We start from the raw sequence: 22,961 nt of genomic DNA, 5'->3' as shown, positions 1-22,961 counted from the left end.
TTTCAGTGATGATTGGCCTAAGTTGCCCATCACCGATGTAAATACTCACATGGCCTCAGTCTCGCACCTTTTATATAAAACACAGGCTTATTTGGCCGACACTAAGCATTGAATTGACGATAAAGTGCTTGTATAAATGACTTATTAGAGGCAGCCAATTCTCAATTGACCATCCTATCATGCGCACCACATCTAGTTAATTTAGTGACTACATGGAACTAATGAATGTGTCACCAGTGGAACAAAGAATCCCTGGACCAGAGTGATTCAGCAGCATCAAATGTTTTCAGTGTTCCTGAAACTATTTTATTTTATTTATTTATGGGGAGTTCTAACTGATGTTTAAATCAATGATTCAACCAGGGAAATAAAACTACCACCAGTCAGTGCAAAATTGGTCCATTTTTATTGTTTAAAAAAAAAACTAACAATTTCAAACTACATTAAGCAAAAATAAAAAATCTGACTAATTTAGGCAACAGGAGCTGCTAGGACTATTTACAAATATTCATTTAAGAATGCATAAAAAGTTGATGAGCTGGATGTACAATCCAGGTTTTTGTTTAACACAAAAGATAAAATCACAATTCAGCTCATGGAGATTACAAGAGCAAAACCCAACAACTTGCTTCACTTTCTGCATTTGCAAAAATAAACAGCCATAAGGAAAGATTGCAAACAAAAATAAAACTCTGAAGCTTTATTTTGTAAAGACTTGCATTTATATAGTGCTTTACAGTCAGTGTAGTCACTGTTGGCATGTGGGAAACGTGACAGCCAATTTGCATAAAGCAAGATCCCACAAGCAGCAGTATGATTATGACCAGATAAATATTGGACAGGACACAGGAGAGAACCCCCCTGCTCTCTGAGTGCCATGGGATCTTTTATGTCCACCTGGGACATCAGACGGGGCCTTGGTTTAACGTCTCATCCGAAAGACGTCATCTCCAACAGTGCAGCACTTCCTTCGGACTGCACTGGGAGTGTCAGGCTGGATTTCTGTGCTCAATGTATTTTTTTAAAAATCAAATAAACCTGAGGGGAGCTTAAGAAATATTTAATTAGGTTTGAGAACTTGCATGATTAATTCCAAGTCCTGACCTGTTTAGTTTTTTAAATGATTATGCCTTCTGGCAGTATTTGAAGCTGGATGTTTCGAGAATTTTCAAAGATTCCAAACAGGTTGAAATCTGTTAACTGCATGTGCTTCAGTTGGTCCTGGTTAATCAGCTCCGTGTGCTGCACATGTCACAGTTCAAAAGAAGCCTGGTTGTTGCTGAAAGATTCTGACGACACGTGGCTTAATCGCCTAAATGATGTCTCAACTCCACTGTCACACGCACTGTCACACTGCTGGGATTTTGGTTCAATCTGAACATCTGCTTGAAAAGAATGAGAGGTTTAAATTCTTTATTAAGGACAGTGAAACAAGCTAATGCCCTTCATCATTCTGCTTTCCCCATTAAAGAACAGTCACCAAAGTCAATAAATTATTACAAAATACTTTTTTTTACACATTTAAAAAGCCAAACTGACCATAGTGACAATAGGTATTGATTTGGTAGAATGTGTGATTGAAATCCAGATTAATGTCAAGAGATGGACTACAAATATACGAATTTGGAGCGGGAGTAGGCCACTCAGCCCCTCAAGCCATTCAATAAGATCATGGCTGATCTGATCGCAATCTCAACTCCACATTCCCACCTACCCCCAATAACATTTCACCACCTTGCTTAACAAGAATCTATCTCCCTCTGCCTTAAAAATATTCAAAGACTCATGACCCTCAGAAAAAAAATTTCTCCTGATCTCTGTCTTAAATGGATTCATTTTTAAACAGTGACCCCTAGTTCTAGATTCTTCCACAAGAGGAAACATCCTTTCCACATCCACCCTGTCAGACACCTCAGGATGTTATATGTTTCAAAACGCCAGCGGATACAAGTCTAGCCTGTCCAACCTTTCCTCATAAGACAGCCCATCCATTCCAGGTATTAGTCCAGTAAACCTTCTCTGAACTGCTTCCAATGCATTTACATCCTTCCTTAAAAAAGGAGACCAATACTGTGTAAAGTACTCCAGATGTAGTCTCACCAATGCCCTGTATAGCTGAAGCATAACCTCCCTACTTTTGTATTCAATTCCGCTTGCGATTAACGATAACATTCTATTAGCTTTCCTAATTACGTGCTGTGCCTGCACACTAACCTTTTGTGATTCTGCATCTCAGAGCTCTGCAATCTCTCACCATTTAGACAATATGCTTTTTTATTCTTCCTGCCAAAATGGACAATTTCACATTTTCCAGATCTTTGTCCACTCACTTAACCTCTCTGTAATTCCTTTGTAACCTCATGTCCTCTTCACAACTTACTTTCCTACCTATCTTTGCGTCATCAGCAAATTTAGCAACCATACCTTCGGTCCCTTCATCCAAGTCATTTATATAAATTGTAAAAAGTTGAGGCCCCAGCACAGATCCCTGTGGGCACACTACTCGTTATATCTTGCCAACCAGAAAATGACCCATTTATGCTTACTCTCTGCTTCCTGTTAGCTAGCCAATCTTTTATCCATGCCAAAATGTCACCCCCTACACCCTGAGCTTTTATTTTCCGCAATAACTTTTGATGTGGCACCTTATCAAATGCCTTCTGAAAATCTAAGTACAGTACATCCACCGGTTCCCTTTTATCCACAGCACATGTAACTTGCTCAAAGATCATTTCCCTTTCACAAAACCATGTTGACTCTGCCTAATTACCTTGAGTTCTTCCAAGTGCCCTGCTATAACGTCTTTAATAATAGCTTCTTTTTCCCTAAGACCGATGTTAAGTTAACTGGCCTGTAGGTTCCTGCTTTGTCTCCCTCCCTTTTTGAATAAAGGAGTTACATTTGCTATTTTCCAATCTAATGGAACCTTCCCTGAATCTAGGGAATTTTGGAAAATTAAAACCAATGCATCAACTATCTCACTCGCCACTTCTAAGGATCCGAGGATGAAGTCCATCAGTACCACTTCCCTGGTGATTGTAATTTGCTTTAGTTCGTCCCTCCCTTCCATTTCCTGATTTACAACTATTTCTGGGATGTTACTTGTATCCTCAATGATAAAGACAGATACAAAATATCTGTTCAATTCATCTGCCATCTCCTTATTTTCCCTTATTAATTCCCCAGACTCACTTTGTTAACTCTTCTTTTTTAAATATCTATAGAAACTCTTACTATCTTTTTATATTTCTTGCCAGCTTTCTCTTGTACTCTAATTTTTCCCTCATCAATCTTTTAGTCGTTCTTTGCTGCTTTTTATATTCAGTCCCATCTTTGAGCAATTATATGCTTTTTCTTTCAGTTTGATACTATCTTTAACTTTTTTTTTAGTTAACCACGGATGGTGGGTCCTCCCCTTGGAACTTTTAAAAGAACAGTACAGCACAGGAACAGGCCATTCGGCCCTCCAAGCCTGCGCCGATCTTGATGCCTGCCTAAATTAACACCTTCTGCACTTCCGGGGCCCATATCCCTCTATTCCCCTCGATGTCTCTTAAAAGTCGCAATCGTATCTGCTTCCACCACCTCCCCTGGCAGCAAGTTCCAGGCACTCACCACCCTCTGTGTAATTTAAAAAAAAAAAAATTTCTCATTGGACTGTATCTATTGTGTGTTCTGACATTTGAGGGATATTTCAGAACGCACAATAGATACATTCCAATGAGAAAAAATCTTCTCTGTTAGTTCACTTTTGCTAGCTCTGCTTTCATCCCCTCATAATTACCCTTATTTAAAATTAAAATACTAGTCTGAGACAGTTGTATATTTGTTAATGCTGCTAATCTGAAACTCGATTATAACAATTTTATTGATTTTTAAAAATTTTTATGTGCATGAAATGCTGCAGTGATGAAAAGTGTTATGCACAGGGAACAAATTACTAAGAAATTATTGAGAATGAGCTGGAGAAGTTGCAGTGGTCGGTCTAGAGAAATAGCAGACAATTCTATAGAGCACTTAGCAAGATAATACTTCACTTCTGCTCATTTACTCAGCAAGGGAAAAACCTGTATAAATTGCAACGGCCAAGCATGAGGGGATTTTTAGGATGTTTTGCAAATTAAGAATATAAATTAAAAGGCAGACAGAGAACCATTAACCAGCTTGATGTATAAGTAGAATTTTTTTTAATATGCCAATTGAAGAAGTAACACTGAGGCACACCTTTCCCTGAATGACCCTTCAGTTTGGAATGGAATGAAATAACCATTTCTTTACCTTTTTGGTACTGAATCCAGTTTAGCCTGAAAGATTAAAAATACCTTCTGTCTGCTTAGTGTGATGTCCTTGTAAAATCAGTTTGAACCCAAGCCTCAGAGCACTCCTCTTTGAGAAAGGTAAAAGAGGATGATGGGTGAGAACATTGGAGATGGTGCAAGAAGGAACACTTTTACAAGGTGATAGTTGGGGTAAGGATTTACTCAGCATCAAATCCTGTGATTATTGATCACCTCATTAAAACAGATGATGGAAAGCTCAAAAGAGGTAGGTTTTAAGACATATCATAAAGGTGGAGAGGTTTCAGGGGAATTTCAGAACTTAGGGTGTAGGCAGTCAATGGCAGAGTGATTAAAATCGGGGATGCTCAAGACCAGAATTGGAGGAATACAGAGATCTTGGAGGGCTGGAAGAAGTTACAGAGATAGGAAGGGGCAAAGCCATTTAGAATATTTTCTTTAAGCCCTGGAATAAATTTTGTAATGTATGGACAACCTTGTCATTTATAGTTAAATTTTGGTGCATCTGATCATTAGTGGATAAGTGTTTTATTGTATAGAGAGAGGATGACTGGGAAGTATGAAAGAGCCATTAGCAAACTAAATGGCAACTGGGTTGATGAGAAAAGGTTAAATACTAGAATGAGCTGAAGGTGCCAAACACCTTTTACCTTCATGTCACCACTGCAGAATTTTTAATATTGGAAGAATTTCATGTGCGTAGGAATTTTTTAAAAATCCATAAGAAAATTGTTATAATCACGAGTTTTAGATTAGCAGCATTAAATATTCAGCTGTAGCCCATCTGTTGATATTCAGTAATACTCCAGAAGCGTTCAGATATTTCTGTAACCTCACAGCCTAATTAATAGAGATGGTTTGCTCTTACTGTTGTGCTGTTCAATGGGTGTTGATGAATTAAGTGCTTTGTCTGGCTGTGTGTTTGCTGAGTTGGCTATTGCTTTACGAAGTACAGCAATTGCTTTACTGTAGCCCATAGACTTCAGCGTTTCCAGAATCTCCATGACTGTGCCACCAGATACCTGCAATAAACAAAGGAATAGAAAAGGAAATACAGTGCAAAGGAGAAATCACAACTGAAAGAGGAACTGACAGTTGTGAATATTCTAATCAGCACTGCAAGTACAGTGTTGGTGTAAGGCGATTTCAACTTTGGTCTGATGCTGAGCGGGTGGTATAAACTTGGTGTCCCACCCCAATCCGAAGCAAAACGCTAGGGGGAAGCGTTCACTTCCAACAGTGCTGGAAAATTGACAGCAGCAGGTTGGCTACTGGTACACACCCACTTCCCATTGAACCCCTCTTCCTGCCAAACACCCTCCACCCCCCCAACCCTCTCCCCCACTGTACTCCCTCCACCCCACCGCCAAACTAAAGGCCAGCTACCCAACCCGAACCCGACATGTCGGGTCGGGCCGAGTCCAGGTCCGACAGGACACACACGGTAAGTGCTCTGCTGGTAAGTATTGAAATCAAAAAAAAACTTACCTGAACAGGGAGTCCAGGACAAAACTGAGTCTGCGCAGTGAGCGAGTGACGCCACTATGACATCATCACGCACACGCTGGAGGTTCAGAGTCGGAAGGTAAGTAAAGGGATGGTTGGGTCGGGTCGGGCTCGGGGCAAAATCGGAGGGACTCAGGCTCGGGTCCGCTGTGGTTCTTTTTCCCGACCTGAGCAGGCCTTTATGCTAAACTCACTCTGCCCCACCCACCACCAACAAGCTGATTTTCAATGGCAGCCAGTCCACTACCACTGAAAGTGGTGGATCTTGGTGTCACTCTGCAGGGGTGGGGGGGGTGGGATCTCATAGCTTCAGTTTGATGCTGAATGCTCAGTGCTTTGTCAAACCTGGCTTATAAAGCATGCAGCCCCCTGCCCCCATTTTTATCCCATGGATATCAACTCACATATAAACTAATATTTGTATAAGAGAGGATACATTCAGCTTACCTCATAGTTATCCAGCAAAGTTTTTGCTGGGGAATGGCTGAGTTTGAAGGCATTGATTAGAATCCCAAGACCCAATTTCTGTGCAAGAGTCATCCAGTTCAGACTTGGTTCAGGTACCTCTAACAGGTTACAGAGCTCCAGCCTTGCTTCGACATCCAGTTGTCCTAAATCACCTAGTAAACACAGACATGTCATTTCTCAGTGTAGAATCAGAATTACCCTGCCTGGTAAAGAAAGAAGGTTAAAGATTTGAACTTTATTTGGGTTCCTGAGGCACCATGGAACACAGCTATGCCTCACATGAAGGGAAAGTATTGGGAGTTTCTGCTCTGAACTGTACACAGTGAGAGTATCACACAGTTCATTCCCTTTTAATTTAGGATCATGTTGCTTTTTCTGGATCCTCTCCAATGCAGGCAAGTCATTTTTATAGTGTGGTGATCAGGACCTGACCAGTAAAGCCTCCCGAGACTTACACTCTACCATTCTAGAAGTACAGTTGGTAGACATGTTTCATTGTACTTCATTGGTTGTGAAGTGCTTTGGGACATCTTGAGGGTGTGAAAGGCACTAAAGAAATGCAAGTTCTTTCTTTATACATCCTAACATTGCATTTGTTTTTTTTAATTGCTTTATTACTGTAGATATTGAAAGTGACAAGTTACTTCCAGCTCACTAAGTCTCACTTGTTTTAATGCTGCTCCCTCCATTAATATTTGCATTATTTTTTCACCCATTGTGTTTCTCAGTCCATTTCATTTTGCATTTTCCTACTCAGTTTCAGAACTGATCTAAATTCTTTTGCAAATCTTTAACAGCATCACTGGTCCCTACCATTAAAGCTATTTTAGTGTCAATTTAATAACATATAAACCAGAAATTGATATATTAAATAATCTCTCGATTTCACATTTAGCATCGTAATTGAATTCTCAGCTTCTAAATATGAGGCACCAGATTATAGAATTCAGCAGCCGAGTAGTCAAAGTAGTCAGAGGATGCAGCAGGATATAGATCGGTTGGAGACTTGGGCGGAGAAATGGCAGATGGAGTTTAATTCGGACAAATGTGAGGTAATGCATTTTGGAAGGTCTAATGCAGGTGGGAAGTATACAGTAAATGGCAGGACCCTTAGAAGTATTGACAGGCAGAGAGATCTGGGCGTACAGGTCCATGGATCACTGAAAGTGGCAACGCAGGTGGATAAGGTAGTCAAGAAGGCATACGGCATGCTTGCCTTCATCGGTCGGGGCACAGAGTATAAAAATAGGCAGGTCATGCTGCAGCTGTACAGAATTTTAGTTAGGCCACACTTAGAATATTGCGTGCAATTCTGGTCACCACATTACCAGAGGGTACAGAAGAGGTTTACCAGGATGTTGCCTGGTCTGGAGGGCATTAGCTATGAGGAGAGGTTGGATAAACTTGGATTGTTTTCACTGGAATGACGGAGGTGGAGGGGCGACATGATAGAGGTTTACAAAGTTATGAGCAGCATGGACAGAGTGGATAGTCAGAAGCTTTTTCCCAGGGTGGAAGAGTCAGTTAATAGGGGACATAGGTTTAAGGTGAGAGGGGCAAAGTTTAGAGGGGATGTGCGAGGTAAGTTCTTTACACAGAGGGTGGTGAGTGCCTGGAACTTGCTGCCGGAGGAGGTGGTGGAAGCAGGTACGATAGCGATGTTTAAGAGGCATCTTGACAAATACATGAATAGGATGGGAATAGAGGGATACGGATCCCAGAAGTGCAGAAGGTTTTAGTTTAGGCAGGCATCAAGATCGGCACAGGCTTGGAGGGCCGAATGGCCTGTTCCTGTGCTGTACTGTTCTTTGACTGTACATCACGTCACCACATGCACCCCACAGAATCACAGAAAGTTTAAGGCACAGAAAGAGGCCACTTGGCCCATTGCGTCTGTACCGGCCAAAGAACGATCCACCTATTCGAATCGCAGCTTACGGCACTTGAGGTGCATATCCAGACTCCATTTGAATGAGTTGAGGGTCTCATGAAACAGAATAATTTTGGAAATGGTTAATATGGGTTTTTTTGTTCAAGGGATGTGGGCGCCGCTGGCAAGGCCAGCATTTAGTGCCCATCCCTAATTGCCCTTGAGAAGCTGAGTGGCTTGCTAGGCCATTTCAGAGGACATTTAATAGTCATCCACATTGCTGTGGGTCTGGAGTCACATGTAGGGCAGACCAAGTAAGGACAGCAGATTTCCTTCCAGAAAGGACATTAGTGAACCAGATGGGTTTTTACAACAATCGACAATGGTTTCATGGTCACCATTAGACTAGCTTATTAATTACAGATTTTTTTTTTTAGTTAATTGAATTCAAATTTCACCATCTTTTGTAGTGGGATTCAAACCCATGTCCCTCAGGCTTTAGCCTGGGCCTCTGGATTACTAGTCCAGTGACATTAGCACTACATCACCACCTCCCCATAATGTGAAGGAGTCACAAAGGTTAATGATATGCTTCACTGATGCAGTAACTAGTTATTACCTTGTGGGAAAGGAAGAACAGATGCAGCTTTTGGTTGATATGGTTTACCATTGAGGATATCAAATATCTAGAAAAGAAACGTAAATTGATAAATCAAATTGCTCACAAATAATGACAGCAGAACATTTTCTGATATCCAGAACTAGAGAACATAATAAATGAAAGAGTCGGCAGTTTGTCCCTTCAAGCCTGCTCCTCCATTAGTAAGATCATGGCTGAACTTCGACCTCAACTCCACCCTGTTCTATGGTTCCCTTAGTGCCCAAATATTTATCAGTCTTTGCCTTGAATATACTCAATGACAGCATCCACAGTTCTGAGGTACAGAATTCCAAAGATTCACAACCGACTGAGTGAAGAAATTCTCATCTTAGTCCTAAAATGGCCGACCCCTATATGTTGCAAAGAGATTGTCTCTTCTAATAAACTCTAGGAAATATAGGCCTAGTCTACTCAATTTCTCCTCATAAGACAATCCCCTCATCCCAGGAATCAATCTAGTGAACCTTTGTTGCACACAGTAGTCCAGGAGTGATCTCACCAAGGCTCTAGGATAATTACATTAAGATTTCTTCACTCTCATATGCCAATCTCTGTAACAAAAGTTAACATACCACTTTTGGTAATTGCTTGCTTTTACCTCCATATTAACTTAGTGATTTGTGTACAAGGACACCAGATCCCTCTGAATGGTAACATTTCCCAGTCTCTCGCTATTTAAAAAAAAAATCTACTTTTTCATTTTTCCTACCGAATTGGATAACTTCACACCATAGCCCACTCACTCAACCTTTCTATATATTCCTTTGTATTGTTAGCACATTTGGATACATTATACTCAGTCCCCTTGTCTGAGTTATTGATACAGATAGTAAATAGCTGGGTCCCCACTAATTACAGCATGCCAACCTGAAAATGACCAGTTTATTCCTACTCTCTTCTGTCCATTAACCAATCCTCAATCCATGCTAATATATTACCCCCAACCTTTAAGCCCTAAATTCTCTAATAAAGGTCAACGATTTAAGATAATTGGCAAGAAAAGCTAGATGAGAGAGATGAGGAGAGTTTGTTTTCAAAAATGCATTGAGTTAAGATCTGGAATGCACTGCCTGAAAGGGTTGTGGAAGCAGGTTCAATAGTAATTTTCAAAAGGGAATTGGATAAATGCTTAAAACAGAATCATTTGTAGGACTATGGTGAAAGTGCAAGGGAATGGGACATCCTGGGCATGTGAAAGGTGCTATAGAAATGAAAGTCTGCCATTCGTTGCCTTGCTTCAATCTGTCATGGGCACTCTTACCTCTTCTGAGGCTGCCATGTCCAACGGTGTGGTCCCATGAAAGATCCCCTCATCTTCAAGAGGCTCATCAGTTTTGTCGTCCAGTGGTTCATGGTTCTCTATCTGTGGGTCTGCACCTGAGAAAATTAGATTCCACAAAAATGGCACCAGATGAGAAAGTGACCAAACACTCTGACTATAATAGTCATTTGTAAAAATTAATTTTAAATTTTAAAATAGCTTTAAATTTATTTCATTGAAATACAAATATATAATTTCAAATAAATTATTTCACGTACAGGTTACCCTTAATGCTGAGCTGGTTATGGCAATGAGTAACTGAACCACACAATGCCAAATTACATAGGGTTTTGACAGAAAATAGGGAGAAACAATTTCCAGTGGCAAAAGGGTCGGTAACCAGAGGACACAGATTTAAGGCAATTGGCTAAAGAACCAGAGGGGGAGATGAGGGGATAAAATTGATGCAGTGAGTTGTGATCAGGAATGCGCTGCCTGAAAGGGCGGTGGAAGCAGATTCAATAGTAACTTTCAAAAGGGAATTGGATAAATACATGAAAAGGAAAAAGGTGCAGGACTACGGGGAAAGAGCGGGGGAGTATGGGACTGATGAAATAGCCCTTTCAAAGAGCTAGCACAGGCATGATGGGCTGCATCGCTTCCTTCTGTGCTGTATGATTCTATGTACTCCTCCTTTGTGCGTATATGTGCTCGTGTGCGTGTCTATGAGGGGACTGAGTTTTGGGTGTTGCGTAAGGATGTGTTAAGGCTCAGCTCTGACGTAGAACAAGTTCCCAATGCTCATGGTCACAACCCTCTGCCCAGTAAGCCTGTGCCCCAGATGCAGGAGGGTGGGCAGTACAGGTGGGATTATTTCTTGGCAATGATTCAATCAAACCCCAGGGCTCCAGGCTATACTTTCCATATGTATACTCACTTCATTTCCCAGGACAGCACACTGGGGATTTAGGTACAAAGTCCGTGTGATCCACAGCATTTCTCTGGCCAATGCTTTTAACATCAGCCTCAGAAGAACAACTGCCCAGTGAAGCCTCTCATTACACATCACTGTGATACACAAAACACCCTACTACATACCTGCTGCCATTAGTAGGGCACAAAGTTTGGTACAGCCTCTTCCTGCTGCTATGTGAAGTGCCGTAGATCCATCAAATGTGGTGGCATCAACCTCCGCACTGCCCTGAGGATCCAAACACATCACACAATAACACCATTGGATGCCTTTGCTATAATAACATTCCTCAACCAACATCACCAAAAATTGATTATCTGCCTAATACCATATTGTTGTTTGTGGGAGCTTGCTGTGCGCAAATTGACTGCAGTGTTTTCCTACTATACAGCGACCAGACTTCAAAAACTACTTCATTGTCTGTAAACCATTTTGGGATGCCCTGAGGCTGTGAAAAACACTATCTATTACAAACCCAGCACACTGGAGTGTGTCTGAATTCTTGTAGCAGCTATGAAGCGTAGACAACCTTCCCATTTTCACCCACATTACTGCAAAGGTCTATTGTACACAATGAAGTGCCACAAAAATCCCATTCTGAACAAATTACACCCTTACTAAGTCAACAGTAAGTTACATTATAAGAATTTACAAATAGCATCACCACAGAATTTTACAGTTTCAAGCATACCCTGAACTCTTGGAGGGTTAATTCAGTGAAGCTTTGCCGCCGTTACCAGTCTCATTAGACACAAGTAGGCGGCAGAAGTAAGAATGAAGATATTGCCCCAATTCTCCAATAGCACAGCTTCACTACAGCAGAAATTCACCACCTGAGGGAGCTCACTTCTATTAATGATTTCAACATCAAAGGTAACCAGGCATCAAAAACGTTTAATCAATAAAGTCTGCGATGAATATCGTTCATCAGCTGCAAATGATAAGCACAAGATGTTTCCCGTTAATTACTACCTTAATGTTGACCAGATTCTCAACTTACATGACCATAAGTACTCTGTGCCAAAACGATGCTGTGAATTTGCAGTGCTCTTTTAATTTAGACGAACGAGCACACGGTTGAAAGGAAACTGTTTCAAATCAGTAGATTCAGAATTGCATTATGAGTCACTTCCAACCCTGTCAGCTGTGGCTCAGTAAGAGGCACTCTCACCTCTCAGTCAGAAGGTCACGTGTTCAAATCCCACCCCAAACATTTGAGTGCAAATTCTAAGCTGACACATCCAACACAGTACCGAGGGAGTGCCGCATTGTCGGGAGGGTCAACACCGAGGGAGAGGGTCAGTACTGAGGGGAGGGAGTGCTGCACTGCTCGGAGAGTCAGTACTGAGGGAGAGGAACACGGTCAGGAGGGGTCAGTACTGAGGGAGAGGCGAACTGTCGGGAGCCTCAGTAGTGAGGGGGAGGCGAACTGCCGGGAGGGTCAGTACTGAGGGAGAGGCGCACTGCTCAGAGGGTCAGTACTGAGGGAGAGGCGCACCGCTCGGAGAGTCAGTACTGAGGGAGAGGCGAACTGTGGGGAGTCTCAGTAGTGAGGGGGAGGCGAACTGTGGCGAGCCTCAGTAGTGAAGGGGAGGCGCACTGTCGGGAGGGTCAGTACTGAGGGAGAGGCGCACTGCTCGGGGGGGGGCAGTCCTGAGGGAGAGGCGCACTGTCGGGAGTGTCAGTACGGAGGGAGAGGCGCACCGCTCGGAGTGTCAGTACGGAGGGAGAGGCGCACCGCTCGGAGTGTCAGTACGGAGGGAGAGGCGCACCGCTCGGAGTGTCAGTACGGAGGGAGAGGCGCACCGCTCGGAGTGTCAGTACGGAGGGAGAGGCGCACCGCTCGGAGTGTCAGTACGGAGGGAGAGGCGCACCGCTCGGAGTGTCAGTACGGAGGGAGAGGCGCACCGCTCGGAGTGTCAGTACGGAGGGAGAGGCGCACCGCTCGGAGTGTCAGTACGGAGGGAGAGGCGCACCGCTCGGAGTGTCAGTACTGAGGGAGAGGCGAACTGTGGGGAGCCTCAGTAGTGAGGGGGAGGCGAACTGCTTGGGGGGCCAGTCCTGAGGGAGAGACGCATTGTCGGGAGTGTCAGTACTGAGGGTGAGGCACACCGCTCGGAGTGTCAGGACTGAGGGAGAAGCGCACTGTCGGGGGGGGGTCAGTACTGAGGGAGAGGCGCACTGTCGGGAGGGTCAGTACTGAGGGAGAGGCGCACTGCTCGGAGGGTCAATACTGAGGGAGAGGCGCACTGCCGGGAGGGTCAGTACTGAGGGAGAGGCGCACTGCTCGGAGGGTCAGTACTGAGGGAGAGGCGCACTGCTCAGAGGGTCAGTACTGAGGGAGAGGCGAACTGTGGCGAGCCTCAGTAGTGAGGGGGAGGCGAACTGTCGGGAGGGTCAGTACTGAGGGAGTGGCGCACTTCTCGGGGGGGGGGGGGGGGCAGTCCTGAGGGAGAGACGCACTGTCGGGAGTGTCAGTACTGAGGGAGAGGCGCACTGTCGGGGGTGGTCAGTACGGAGGGAGAGGCGCACTGTCGGAGGGTCTTTCAGACGAAACGTTAAACTGAGGCCCTGTCTACCCTCTCCAGTGGATGTAAACAATCCCACAGCCACTGTTGTAGGAAAAGCAGGGAAGTTCTCCTCAGTGTCCTGGCCAATATTTATCCCTCAACCAACATCACTAATACAGATTATCGGCTCATTATCACATTTCTGTTTGTTGGAGCTTGCTGTATGCAAATTGGCTGCCACATTTCCTATGTTACAACACTTCAAAAGTACTTCATTGTCTATAAAGTGCTTTGGGATGTCGTGGTTGTGAAAGGCACTATCCGAATGCAAGTTCTTTCTTATGACCATGCCAAACTAACCTCCAGGAGAAGACTACCGGCCAAAGAGGTGTTTTCTTGCTCAATTGCGAGATGCAGTGCGGTCCGACCTGAGCGCTGTTCCGGAGCATCCACCTCTGCTCCCGCTGCAATCAGCTGCCTCAGGGATGAGAGACTATTCGCTAACACAGCCAGGTGTATGGTATTGAAGCCTGGAAATAATATGGCAGAAAATCAACACTTAAAGTAGTACCAAGTATAGATTTATTGCTGAAATAATAATTGCAGTTGTTACATTCCATAATTGTTAAAATAAATCAAGTGAATGGCCCTTGACCTGACCAATGGGATATCCAGCACTGCGAGAGAACATGCGCAATAGGAACTCTGGTATAAATGAATTCAGAAGTACAGACAACACCAGTTAACGAGTCAACTTTCAAAATGCTCAGTCACTTTTATCAACCAAAGAGTGAGAACCAATTATTCATTTGCATTAACATCCATTTCAAAGTTGCCAATTAAAGTGATTTAACAGGTCCATTTAATTCAGGCAGACTGACCAAAGTTACGCTAGAAAATCTTTTACCTTTCAGCAAGTTTGTGCCAATGTCTGTCAGCTTGTCCGAAGCCAAGTTACAGCTGTTTGTATTAAAGTTAGTAATGTCCTGATATACAGTCATTGGGACCTCAGCCAATCCATTCTTGCTCACCTACGTGATATTTTATTTTAAAGCATCTTTGTTTTTAAATTGATGTTTCAGCTCATCTTTTTCACAAGCTGCAGCCTGAATGCTAACTGTCTTCTCTCTGGAATTCGAATTGACATTGCTTTTAATTTTTAATGCTACCCCATTATACCAGCCATCCCATAAAACAAACACCCTCTATCCATGAGGGGGCTACTCTTAAACTTTCCATTACAGGCTAATATCTATCAGAAATATAAGAGCTGAGCATAAGTTGGATTCAGTGGGTAGCTCTCTCATTGCTGAGTCAGTAGATCATGGGCTCAAGGCCCTGTTGCAAGGTCAGTACTGAGAGAGCACTGCGCTGTCGGAGGGTCAGTACTGAAGGAGTGCTGCACCGTCAGAGGGTCAGTACTGAGGGAGTGCTGCACCGGAGGGTCAGTACTGAGGGAGTGCTGCACCGGAGGGTCAGTACTGAGGGAGTGCTGCACCGGAGGGTCAGTACTGAGGGAGCTCTGCATTGTCAGAGGGTCAGTACTGAGGGAGCACTGCTCTGTTGGAGGGTGTTACAGAGGGAGCACCGCAGTGTGGGAGGGTCAGTACTGAGGGAGTGCTGCCCTGTTGGACAGGCAGTACTGAGGGAGTGCTGCCCTGTTGGACAGGCAGTACTGAGGGAGTGCTGCAATGTCAGAGGGCCATTTCTCAGATGAGGCATTAAACCCAAGGCCCCACCTGTCTGTTCCAATTAACATAAAAGATCCCACGGCCACTATTCAATGAAAGGCTGGAAATTCTCTTGGTATCAGGGAGAATATTCCTCCTCAATATTGTATAGGAATGTGTCTCTAATGTAGCAGTTGTTTTTCAATCTGTGGCTTCCCATTTGGGAAGAGACAATTTCAACATCAGAAGATTTTCAGTTAGAACTACTCGCTGTTTTACATTAAAGAATAGAACATTCCAGCACAAAAACAGGCTATTTGGCCCATCAAGTCTGTACTGATGCGTTTTTCACATGAGCCACCTAGTCTAATCTCACTCTTTGGCTTGTTGCTGATATCTTCAATATTGAAGCCACTGACCGGTGGGTATAAAAGGCAACAGTGCCGCTAATTTGGCATTAAAGATTATTGGTGCAGAAATGGAAAAATGCTGCAGTAAGGTCTGCTTTTCTAAGTTTGGGGCTGGAGGATGTTGTTTGGGCAGATTAGAGGAAGCTTTACTCTGTAGCTTGCAGTGCAACTCCTGCAATTCCACTGGCTCAGCACAAAACCAAACCCTAATTCTGAGGGAGAAATTGTGCATCAGAATTAACACACACAAGATCACAATTCTCTGTAGTGTAAAATATAAAAATAAGCATTACCACAAAGATCAAAAAAATTTTAAGGAATCTTGCTAATTCTAATGAAACCTCCATTAGGAATTGGGTCTCAGATTATCTTCCTTTTCAATATTATAAACCCACCGTTCACTGACATATCTTCACTGCAGAAATCACAGAGGCCCATTGCACCCCCACCTGGCACTAGGGTTGATAATTTATTCTCAATCCTTGATCTACACACCTGCATTATTTGGCAGATGGAGGAGTTCCAGCACAGCCTTGTTCCTTTTGCTTAGCAGGACGCTGAGAATCTTCACATCTCCCTGTTCTGCGGCCAGGTGTAGAACCGAATTACTGTGGCAATCCAGGAGACCCACATCAGCTCCAGCCTGGAGCAGCAGTTCCACCACATCTGCCTGCCTTGTGATAACTGCCAAATGCAATGGAGTCTGAAAAGAAACATACTACTATTTGTGCACAGTTCTGATAGACCCATTGGTCAATATTAGATCAAACAAAAAGTTAGGGTAAGAACAGCTTCTTTGGATTGGAGCAGGGATGGAAATGGTGTACCCCAGGGTAAACTTAGATTCTGTTGTATAAGGAGCCCTAGTAAAACTGAAACCGATGGGAATCAGGGGAAAATTATCAACTGGTTGGAGTCATACCTAGCACAAAGGAAGATGGTTGTGGTTGTTGGAGGTCAATCATCTCAACCCCAGTACGGCACTACAGGAGTTCCTCAGGGTAGTGTCCTAGGCCCAACCATCTTCAGCTGCTTCATCAATGACCTTCCTTCAATCAAAGTCAAAAGTGGGGATGTTCACTGACAATTGCAAGGTGTTCAGAAAACATTCGCGACTCCTCAGATACTGAAGCAGTCTATGTTCACATACAGCAAGACCTGGACAACATTCAGGCTGATAGGTGGCAAGTGACATTCATGACAGACAAATGCCAGGGAATGACCATCTCCAACAAGAAAAAAATCTAACATTCAAAGGCATCACCATGGTCAGGAGTGTGATGGAATACTCTCCAATTGCCTGGATGGGTGCAGCTCCAACAACACTCCAGAAGCTCGATACCATCCAGGGCAAAGCAGCCTGTGTAATTAGCACCCAATCCACCACCTTAAACATTCACTCCCTCCACCACCGGCGCACAGTGGCAGCAGTGTGTACCATCTACAAGACGCACTGTAGCGACTTGACAAAGCTTCTTAGACAGCATCTTCCAAACCCGCGACCTCTACCACTCGAATGACAAGGGCAGCAGATGCATGGGAACACCACTACCTGCAAGTTCCCCTCCAAGTCACATACCATCTTGACTTGGAACTATATCGCCGTTCCTTCACTGTCGCTGGGTCAAAATCCTGGAACTCGCTTCCTAACAGCACTGTAGGAGTACCTACCCCATATGGACTGCAGTGATTCAAGAAGGCAGCTCATCACCACCTTCTCAAGGGCAATTAGGGATGGGCAATAAATACTGACCTGGCCAGTGACACCCACATCCCATGAACAAACAAATAAAAAATATAGACAATTTGTTCTTGCTACAAGTGAGCACTCTTGAAACTTGCTGATGACACCAAAGTAGGAGACTTGACAAACAGTGAGGACTGTAAAAGATGTCAGAATGATATCGACAGATTTCACTGAGTGTTGTCGGAATCTGGAACGATTGACCGGAAAAGCTGGTAGAAGCTGACTGCATAAATACTTTTAAGAGGGAGTTGGACAGGTTCTTAAGGAAGAATTTAGAGTTTATGGACAAAATGCAGGAGCGTGGGGCTAAGCATGACTGCTCCTTCAAAGAGCTGACACAGGCACAATGGGCCAAATGGCCTCCATTGTGCTGTACGTTATCATTCTATGAAATTAAGGGAATGGTCAGGCTGGTGGTTGGTGCAGATCAAGATGCGTCACAATACATTTTGGGAATGGTCGTATACACTCAATTGAAAGATGCTACAAAGGTTGAGGTTGAAATACAGGATACAATAACTAGGGGTGACTGGAATAGAGGAGCAATCCAGAGGTCATGAGTTCAAATTGCAGCATGGTTCAGTGCGAAACTGAATTAAATAAATTGAGTGACTTGTGGTTTTGTCTTAAGTGACGGCTGCTAGATTCTTGTAAAAACCCAACTGGGTCACTAACATGCTTCCCAGTGTGACCTCCCACTTTACCCAATCTGCCCATATCTATCTGCTGACTCTTCAATGCCCTTCGGTAACTATGGGTGGGCAATAAATACTGAGTTTTAGCTCAAGAACAAAAACTACAAAGTGAGTGTTCAGGTAGATAAAACTAGTAAAAATTCCAACAGCATTTTTGGTTTTATAAATAGGGGTACAGCACAAGAGTAAAGAAGTAATGATAACTAAACAATGTTTTATACAAAGTTAAGAGTACGGTACCCTATCATACAAAGGACTTTAAAGCCACAGAGAGCTTGAAGCATAGATTCACCAGGATGATGCCAATGATGGGAAATTATAGCTATGTGCCGAAACCTGGGAGACCAGGAATGGAGAAGGCCAAGAGTAGATCTGTTGGAGGTTTTTAAACTGATGTAAGCTTTAGTGAATAAGGATAAGTTTATTTCATCTATTTGATAAGTCAGTGAAAAAGGATCATCGATTTAAAATTCTGGCAAAGGAGAAAGGTTGGGAGGAATTTCTCTGTGCAGTGAATTGTTGGGAGCATAGAATCCTTTACCACACGGAGTGGTTGAGGTAGAGACCACTGCATCTTTTAAGGAAAATCTGGATATTTGATACAGGGCTATGGGGAGAGAGTTGGGAATTGGGATTAGTTTGGGATTGATACAGGGCTATGGGGAGAGAGCAGGGAAGTGGGATTAGTTTGGGATTGATACAGGGCTATGGGGAGAGAGCAGGGAAGTGGGATTAGTTTGGGATTGATACAGGACTGTGGGGGAATTGAACAGGCAATTTGATTAGTTTGGGATTGATACAGGGCTATGGGGAGAGAGCAGGGAAGTGGGATTAGTTTGAGATTGATACAGGACTATGGGGGAATCGAATGGGCGGTGCAATTAGTTTGGGATTGATACAGGGCTATGGGGGAATCAAATGGGCGGTGCAATTAGTTTGGGATTGATACAGGGCTATGGGGAGAGAGCAGGGAAGTGGGATTAGTTTGGGATTGATACAGGGCTATGGGGAGAGAGCAGGGAAGTGGGATTAGTTTGGGATTGATACAGGGCTATGGGGGAATCAAATGGGCGGTGCAATTAGTTTGGGATTGATACAGGGCTATGGGGAGAGAGCAGGGAAGTGGGATTAGTTTGGGATTGATACAGGGCTATGGGGGAATTGAATGGGCAGTGCGATTAGTTTGGGATTGATACAGGGCTGTGGGGGAATCGAATAGGCAGTGGGATTAGTTTGGGATTGATACAGGGCTCTGGGTCCCACTGGCGGATACTGTGTACCAAACACACGGCTGAATATTAAAGCAATTTATGTTTTTCAAAAGGGAGAAAACAAATATTTAAATACTGGTAGATTAATAACTCTGTTAAAATAGCAGAGAGAAAAATGTCAACAATAGGATTCAGCCAGTGTCTGCAACTCGTTTCAAGCCTCAAATCATTGGTCAGCTGTTTCGAGTTGGATTCTGTCAGCTGAAATAGCTACTGTAACCAAAAATACTGCGACACGGTTAATTAACAAAGCAGTGAAGGTTTCCTATCTCTACATCGAATAAAATGTACCTGATAAAGATCATTCCTCAGGTTGATGATATCTTGCCCGGGAAGGCTGACGATAACTTGTAAAAGATGTTGAACGACTACAGGTTGGAGATGAATAATTGCAAGATGTAAAGCCCTGTCATGTAGAACAAAGGCAGAGGAAAACTATTCAATGTGGTGCTCTTCAGATTTTGAATGTTATCGCTGCATATGTCAGACAATGCAGACAACGAATTTAACTCCTCGGGCAACTCAGTTTTACACCTCAGTTCAATTCCTTGTCTTTTCTCATCATCTTTTGGATTTGACTGCACAATGTTGATTTTAAAAATGTGGTCCTGGGGATTGTAGAATCATACAGCACAGAAGGAGACCATTTAGCCCATCAAGCCTGTGCCTTGCTCTTTGGCACAGCAATCTCATTAGTCCCACCACCCACCCTACCCTCTCCCACACCCGAGCTCTTTCCATATAAATATATCCATAATGTTTTGGGAAACAATCTATTTGTTCTCTCAGTGAATCTCTTCTGTTTTGAAACATAGCACCAGTTGCTCTCGACAAACTCAGAGAATTCCTTTCAATTTTCATATTTGATGGACTAAAAGAAATGATCTCACATAATCTGGGATAACAGCATTAACTGCCGTATCGATGCGAGTTTTTACGTACTTTTTGAAGAAAATCAATGATGTCCTTTTTAAAATCTCTTTCCCTGCTCGATTTCAATTATCTAATTCCAACAATTCCCTTTTTGTGGTTCTTGGTTTGCTGTTCAGAGTTGATTCTGTTCTACAATTTTCTGATGCATTAATCACGTTCACTCTCTACAAATCTTGTTGAATATTTGCTGCAATCCAATTAAATAGGAAATCTGAAAAATACTTTCAATATCTGAAGATACATGGATTAGTTTGAATTTTACAGCACAGAGACAGGCCATTCGGCCCAACTGCTCTATGCTAGTATTTCTGCTCCACACACGCCTCCTCCCACCTTACTTCATCTCACCCTATCAGCATCTCCTTCTATTCCTTTCTCCTTCACGTTTATCCAGCTTCCCTTATGTAGAATTATTGCTAGTTATCCATCACCATTGCCCAGTGTTTCCTCCACTCACAAGTCTGGCCTTTGATACCAGAGAATATTTTGGATTTCATAAATAAAACCACATACGACTATTCACCATCGAAGCCTTGCTTTTTGCAATTTTAATAAATCCTCTTTCACTTTCTATAATGTCTCCTGGTTCACACCATTCACTGACACACTTTAACGGTTGCTATTGTGTGAAAGAACCTCTGAATCTGGGTGAAGTTTGGTGCAACAGCAAAGACTGACGTCTTGGCCTATTAGTCATCTAGGTAGTGAAAGGAGATTTGAACACCAAGGATGTCCATGATATGTATTAAGTGCTAAAAGCTGTGATGCAGGAAATGTAATGTTTATGCAGCTTTCTCAATTTTCACTTCCCTTCTCATTCTGCAAGAAATGGAATTTGTGAAATTAACCTTTTGGAAAAAATTTGGCTTTGAAAGTGGTCTAATTATACAATATTCTGAGATGCTTTACTACAAGGTTTATAACTGTAACTACTTGAGAATTTGCTTACGTTGGTAAACAGTGACGGTACAATTTTAACCCTGACACCTCCCCCACCCCCATCATGGGAATGATGCGAGTGTAGGAGTTAAAATGAGGTCCAGGCAGGTTCAAGGCTCGATCCGGTGACCTGAACCCAAAATCAAGGCTGACACTGACAGCGCCAGTACTAAGGGAGTGCTGCACTTTCGGAGGTGCTCCTTTTGGATGAGACATTAAACTGAGACCCTAATGTAAAAGATTGCATGGCACTATTGCAAAGAAAAGCGGGGGAGTTCTCCCCAGTGTCCTGACCAATAATTATCCCTCAACAAACATCACAAAAACAGGTTATCTGCTCATTTATCACATTGCTGTTTGTGGGAGCTTGCCATCTGTAAATTGTGTGCTGCATTTCCTACATTACACCAGTGACTACACTTCAAAAGAATTTCATTGGCTGCAAAGTGCTTTGGGATGTCCTGAGTTTGAGAAAAGAGGCTTTTGTGGAGTATAAATATCAGCACAGACCAGCTGGGCTGAATGGCCTGTTTTTGTGCTGTAAAATTGTATATGGCATAACTGGAATCAATCATACAGGATCCACATGCCCTCTGCAGTCTGTAACATTGCTAAGATTCAAACTTCAGTCATGGTTTTGAACAACTTACGTATCTCCATTTTGGTCTTGAACGGCCGTAAGGTGGCGCTGAACAGCCAGCAACATCTTGGCATCCCCAGTTGTTGAATAGTCCAAGAGGGCACTCGCATGTCTCTCAGCAAGGGTCAGAGCTTTCTCTAGGAAGTATTGATCTGAACCCAAACAGTCACCACAAGTTCAGTCACAACTACTTTCAGTAACATTCAAGCATTGCATTGTTCAAATATTTTACACTCAATAGGAGAGAAACGGTTTCCACTGACACCAGGGTCATTTCCCAGAGGACATGGATTGAAGATTCTGTACTTAGAAATCATTTCTTTCTTTTCAGTTTGAAGACTTCCAGTTAAAATGCAACAATGAAAATGATCTCTAAAGACAGAAAGTGACAGAAAATAAAGTTCAGCACTGTTCAATGCCACTTCAGTACTTTATAAAAGTAAAATACTGTCGATGCTGGAGATCTGAAATAAAAACAGAAAATGCTGGAAATACTCAGCAGGTCTGGCAGCATCTGTGGAGAGAGAAACAGAGTCAACGTTTCAGGTTCGTGACCCTTCATCAGAACTTTGAAAAGTTAGAAATGTAATAGGTTTTAAGCAAGTGAAGGCGGGGGGAGGTGGAGAAGAAAAAAAGAGGAGGTTTGTGTTAGGGTGGAGGGCAAGGGAGATGAAATAGCAAAAGTTTTCAGGCTGCAAGGCCAAAGGGAGTGGTACTGGAACAAGTAAAGAAACAAAAGATGTGTCTAGAGGCAGTGTGAATGGCAGGATCCTGAGTAACGGCCGTCTGAAAGTAAAGTCAAGAAAAGAGAGAGAAACAAGAGAAAAAAAAACAAACAAGCGAAGAAAAAGGAAACAAAATAGGGGCCGAGGTTATGATCTAAAATTGTTAAACTCGATGTTGAGTCCAGAAGGCTGTAAAGTGTTCAGTTGAAAGATGAGGTGCTGTTCCTCGAGCTTGCCTTGAGCTTCAATGGAACACTGGAGCAGGCCAAGGACAGAAAGGTCAGAGTGGGAGCAAGGTGGTGAATTAAAATAACAGGCGACTGGAAGCTCGGGGTCACACTTGTAACTGAATGGAATTGTTCTGAAAAGTTGTACAGAATGTAC

General features: G+C 43.1%; 1 protein-coding gene across 6 annotated transcripts in view; it reads right to left on the bottom strand.

Annotated features, from left to right (window-relative positions):
• Positions 1 to 382: 382 nt before the first annotated feature.
• LOC137377480 (nuclear factor NF-kappa-B p105 subunit-like) overlaps positions 383 to 22,961 on the bottom strand; it is a 113,099-nt gene continuing 90,520 nt past the window's right edge. For 5 of the 6 annotated variants that reach the window (XM_068047151.1, XM_068047116.1, XM_068047161.1 and 2 more), the window contains 10 exons: positions 21,863 to 22,004; positions 19,632 to 19,746; positions 16,123 to 16,330; positions 13,908 to 14,077; positions 11,163 to 11,265; positions 10,065 to 10,180; positions 8,762 to 8,828; positions 6,252 to 6,424; positions 5,167 to 5,320; positions 383 to 1,385 (listed from right to left, as the gene is read on the bottom strand). In XM_068047151.1, the coding sequence (XP_067903252.1) occupies positions 1,252 to 1,385; positions 5,167 to 5,320; positions 6,252 to 6,424; positions 8,762 to 8,828; positions 10,065 to 10,180; positions 11,163 to 11,265; positions 13,908 to 14,077; positions 16,123 to 16,330; positions 19,632 to 19,746; positions 21,863 to 22,004 (1,382 nt within the window). In that variant the 3' untranslated portion in view covers positions 383 to 1,251. The remainder of the gene's footprint in view (positions 1,386 to 5,166; positions 5,321 to 6,251; positions 6,425 to 8,761; positions 8,829 to 10,064; positions 10,181 to 11,162; positions 11,266 to 13,907; positions 14,078 to 16,122; positions 16,331 to 19,631; positions 19,747 to 21,862; positions 22,005 to 22,961) is intronic. The other variant, XM_068047125.1, reaches the window with a different exon arrangement.

The sequence above is a fragment of the Heterodontus francisci genome, chromosome 1 (genome assembly GCF_036365525.1).
Source record: "Heterodontus francisci isolate sHetFra1 chromosome 1, sHetFra1.hap1, whole genome shotgun sequence".
In the NCBI taxonomy this organism is placed as follows: Eukaryota; Metazoa; Chordata; class Chondrichthyes; order Heterodontiformes; family Heterodontidae; genus Heterodontus; species Heterodontus francisci.
The sequence above is the reverse complement of the archived record's forward strand: the minus strand, read 5'-3'. Positions and strand labels throughout refer to the sequence as shown.